General features: G+C 37.6%; 1 protein-coding gene across 1 annotated transcript; it reads right to left on the bottom strand.

Annotated features, from left to right (window-relative positions):
- Positions 1-680: 680 nt before the first annotated feature.
- On the bottom strand, positions 681-4665 carry pex12 (peroxisomal biogenesis factor 12). The gene is made up of 3 exons (XM_084414923.1): positions 4331-4665; positions 2808-3343; positions 681-1271 (listed from the first exon to the last, which is right to left on the bottom strand). The coding sequence occupies exons 1-3, from the start codon at positions 4460-4462 to the stop codon at positions 881-883; spliced, it is 1059 nt and encodes a 352-aa protein (XP_084271049.1). The 5' UTR covers positions 4463-4665; the 3' UTR covers positions 681-880.

Below are 4665 nucleotides of genomic sequence, written 5' to 3'. Positions count from 1 at the left end.
CTTGGGAAATCCCCTTTTAGACCTGGAATGTCAATCTACCAGTTCTTTAAAAGCTCTGGTTTAATCACTCTTATGGAATTAGTACAGAATGCTTGTCCCGCACTCTCCAATGGGGTTCTAATCATTTAGAGTATACGTTTACATGACACCACTGCACTAAAAAGGTTTTCCCTTTGTTTTTCATATACAGACGACGACGTTGTCAAAACGATCCCGTTCACACGGATCCGCGAAAACGATTGTAAAGCATCACTATGCGCCTATAGACTGGACACGTAATATGCATGCGCATGCCGTCACCGTTTTTACAAATTCATGTTTTTGTAGTTTACACGTAAAGCAATAATGGTATTGTTTAAAAAAACTGCACTTTGAAACACTTTTTCAAAAGTTTGCGTTTTCAGGCCCTCAAATGCTGTTGTGTAAATGAACGGTCGAAACGCATAAAAAGTTTGCCATTTTTAGTTGACCGGTGTTAAGTAAAGTCTGCTTAAATCCCACCCTGCTAGATCACGTTTATTCAACTGCTTTCACTTGAGTACAATGCCCACATCTCAAAAACCAACCAATGCATTGAACCAAATCTCCAACATTATTTTTTTCTTTGGAAGAAAAGATCTATTACTACTTCCTTTGCACTGCGACAGTAAATAAGAGTCAGCAATGATGATCAGCAGGGATTATATATGTACAAATTTAATATTTACACATTTCAGAAATTAGTAGACCATAACCAAATCATAAAAATGAATTTGACATTTTAGTTTTCCATGGGATAACAATTAGCAAAACGTTCACTTTATCAAAGTGCAATAATTATGTAAAATCGGACAGATTAGCATTAAGGCATCTTGAAAAACATTAACCGTATCTGAGCAGTCTATCCATCGGGTGAGTATATTTTAATGAGGTGCTGCAGTCCTGAAGGGTAGCCGGTGAGGGGACACCTCTGGTTGGCTTTAACATACACATATATACACTTGTAACAAAACACGTAGCCTGAAGTGGCGAGGGCAGTGTCATTGGTGCGCACTTTCCTGCAGAGCGGGCAGACTTTAATGTGTGTGAGTGACGTCTCCTGGCTGTGAAGGTGGAGAGGTGGCGGAGGGGTCGGAAGGGAGGTCAAGGACTTAACGGTGCTCTGGTTCTCGGATGAATACCACCACTCCAGGAACTGCAGGAAAAACACTCCCATCGAAAGGCTGGTTGAAAGAGATACAGCCACACCGCCAACTGCTGTAGAGGCCAGACGCTGACATTTCTCAACAAAGCTGCAAATCAAGAGACTTTTGTTATGATTAAGCATCTTTATATTTTAGTAAACCTCGAAAAATGTCTGTATATAAAATGTCACAATAAGAAAAATCTTGCTGATTCTTTCATCTTCATGGAATTTTCTTCTAGGGCTGGGTAAAAAACACATTTATTTCTCAATTTTAATCGATTTTTATTTTTAGAATTAAGTTTTGATTCTTAAATCCCATGAATTGATCTTTTTAGTCTATGCTGTTCTCAGTTGATGAATGAACAGAACATTGTAGTGAGCCTCCCATCCAATAAATTGCAATAAGCTTTGTGCTTTGTTACTTTTGATATGAAACAAAGTCTCAGATTTCAAATTCTGTCCATTTTATCACGAAATTCAAACAATAAATACCGTTTTGGCGCTATTTAATGTGGAGTGACATCACTGTCGCGCCTCAGTTCAAGCAGCACAAACTGACGGCAATCCGCTTTACTAGTTACAGCACGAAATAAACAACTGAACATCAGAAGGTATGTTACAACTTACTGAAATGAATCATGTTTAATGTAATCAATTTACCTAATGTTATATTTACTTCAGAAAAGCCATTTAGTGTCCACAAACTCAGAACTCCAGAGAGGAGCATTTTGCCAAATATTTGCACCATAATACATATTCATAAGCCTACTTTTTTTAACTGTTCTTCAATATTTAATATACATTTGAATAAAACAGTTTTTATGACAGCCAAGTGGAGTAGAAACGTAATTATAAAGTTAGTATTATAAACGTATAATTATAAAAAGGTTATTGTGTGTACAAAAGTAGTTGTATACAAAAACTCTTTCCCCGCCATTAACTAAATTTCCCGGCGTTCCGTGTTTTCCCTGTTATACAGTAGGGGGCGCTATGATGCATCTTCTGAAAAAGTACAGAATCTCCAAAAACACAGGAGAAAAAGAAATAGAAACAAGCGATAGGATGCATGTGTAAAATAACGCAATCCTCAACATTAAACAGCATATAAATCAAAACTCCCTAATGTTACTGAACGAAATGTCGACCCAGGACAAGCTATAGGACTGTGCCAGCATTAGGGGTGTTGATGGTCTGTTTTGATCATCGTTCTGAATCCGATATGGATTGTAGTCTTTGACAAAAATATGATTTTGGGCTTTTTGGACATAATTTTGCTTTCTTTTAATGAAAATTACACACATTCAAATGTTGATAAAAAAGTATGCATTAAGCTAGAATAAAACGTTTTGTTTTTATTAAAGCCGAGGCTCTGTTCTGCATGTTATTGCAGGTTCAGATACTAGAAAATATTCTGGAGGCCATGAAAATTTTGTGAAAATTATCAAAAATTGCTGGTGTGGTAAGAGTTAATTTTAACCTTTAATATTTTAGGAATGTAGCTACCAACTGATTCCCTGAATAGTTTTTTTTCCTTGAGAAAATTTGCCATGTACTGTACCTCCAAATTAATCTAAATTAAATTGTGAAATTTGTGTCAATATTACCCAGCCAAAATAGAAAAATAAACACATAATAAACTCACCTTTGGCTGGGGCTCAGTACCGGGCCTGATGGCTTGAGATCCAGGCTGTGGATGTCATTAGCCGTGAGATATGAGAGTTTAACCCCTGCCAGCCACAGAAGCGGAGAATGTGTCCGTGTTTTGCCAAAAACATACAAAAGCTGTTGGCAAAAGACCCAGCCATCCCAGGCCATGCACACAAAGGGGTACGCAGCTAAAAAAGCCCTGTACAACTTCTGCATGAAGGACTGCGGCAAGCGGATCGAGAAATCGTCTTCGTCTCTCTGTCGAGCCAGGACTTTGGCCAGTTTGGTGTGCAGGTAAGGAAGGAGGGCCAGGAGGAGCAAGGAGCGCCAGTGCTGTCTGCGCAGGAGCCCTAGATGGGCAGCACGAGTGCCGTCTGCTCCTACACGCTTCAGGCCGTAGAAGTTCTCAGAGAATGAGGCGCTGGTGCGGGAAAGGAAATGATGCTGCAATAACATATCCAGGATAACATAAATCTCATCAAACCTCCTCCATAGAAATCCATAGCGAGCAGGGTTGGATGTAGCAAGGATCTGTGGACAATGACAGGGATTTTACATCAGCAGTAGTCAATGCCAGCACAGTTAATAATACTGTAAAGTTCATTTTTATACTTTATTTTTTTATTTAACAATAAAAGCATGCTTGCAACACTTACTGAATAAAAAAGGACTAGCCTATGACACGGTTTTCAAACTAGGATGCACGGAAACATTTAAAGAAAAACTGTAAAAACCTTAATACATACAATGACAATAAATTCAAATAAATTGTAGATTAAAATAAATAAATGAGTAAATAAATAATAAATCTAATCGTAAAGAACTATAATGAGTTGAAACTAAATATTTTCTAAAACATATTTATAATACAAATTTGTCACAGTATAAATTGGGTCTTTATACAAGAAACTATATGCATGCCTATATGCATTTTCAATTATATCATGGGGGATACCATGGGGCATCTAAAAGATTGAAAACCCCTCACCTGTGCCAAATTTCACAAAATAAAATGGTTATTTTGTGTTTTAAAAATTCAGTTTTGTGTAAAATGCTTCAGGCAGTCCAATCAGATAACGACCAGTTTATAATACATCTAGTTCATTCTTCACACTGGAAATGAAAGGTCAAGTTGAACGCACTGCATTGTGGGATACAGGTGACAAGCACAGGGGTTTTTATGTTGCAAATCATGGAAAAAATAGGTCTTGATATTCAAATGGGCTGAATTAAGTCCCAGAACATATACTACAGTATATACTATACTAGAGGTATATATTAAACATATAGTACACAGTATACATAGTATATACTGTTAGTATTCAATTTAGCACACAGCCCAAGTTCTTAATGGAAACAACTTGAAAATCTGTCGGGTGTTTGAGCACGAGGCAAGGATAGATGTTTAGATGCAACTTAAGATTGACCTTATGCTTTACACTCATCATAATGTCAGGTACCAATGTTTGTAAAACGGTTGCAAATGCATTACAAGGTGTTTTAAACTCGTAAGCATACCTTGACAGCATGCAGTAATGCAGGTTTGACAGCACCCATCAAAGAGTCCTGCGCTAAAACCTCAAACACAGACGGCCTGTCAGTGTCTTCAGCGGGGGCCGCGGTGGTCAAATGCGCTCCTCGCTCTGCCATCACACTTGGACGTCAACTTTCACAGCTAAGACAACAATAATAATATGTGTTCCTAAAAGTGTATTATCAGTCCTAATGGTCTTTTACTAATATTACATTACACAAGACTATTTGGGAAGAAAATTACTGTGCAGAAAAACAATGCACGATTCAACTGTCAATACGTTTTTCCTGTTACTGTTCTGTTTCTTCTGTGTGTGTGT

This window comes from Rutilus rutilus (assembly GCF_951802725.1).
Source record: "Rutilus rutilus genome assembly, chromosome: 7".
In the NCBI taxonomy this organism is placed as follows: Eukaryota; Metazoa; Chordata; class Actinopteri; order Cypriniformes; family Leuciscidae; genus Rutilus; species Rutilus rutilus.
Note: the sequence above shows the minus strand (reverse complement) of the source record. Positions and strands in the feature narration are given on the sequence as shown.

What these genes read in the sequence shown, in the direction of transcription:
- pex12 (XM_084414923.1), bottom strand. Translation starts at nt 4,462, where the DNA reads ATGGCAGAGCGAGGAGCGCATTTGACCACCGCGGCCCCCGCTGAAGAC. An exon ending in CATTACTGCATGCTGTCAAG is followed by an intron (nt 3,344 to 4,330) that starts GTATGCTTACGA and finishes CATTGTCCACAG; the next exon opens with ATCCTTGCTACATCCAACCC. An exon ending in GTACTGAGCCCCAGCCAAAG is followed by an intron (nt 1,272 to 2,807) that starts GTGAGTTTATTA and finishes CTTGATTTGCAG; the next exon opens with CTTTGTTGAGAAATGTCAGC.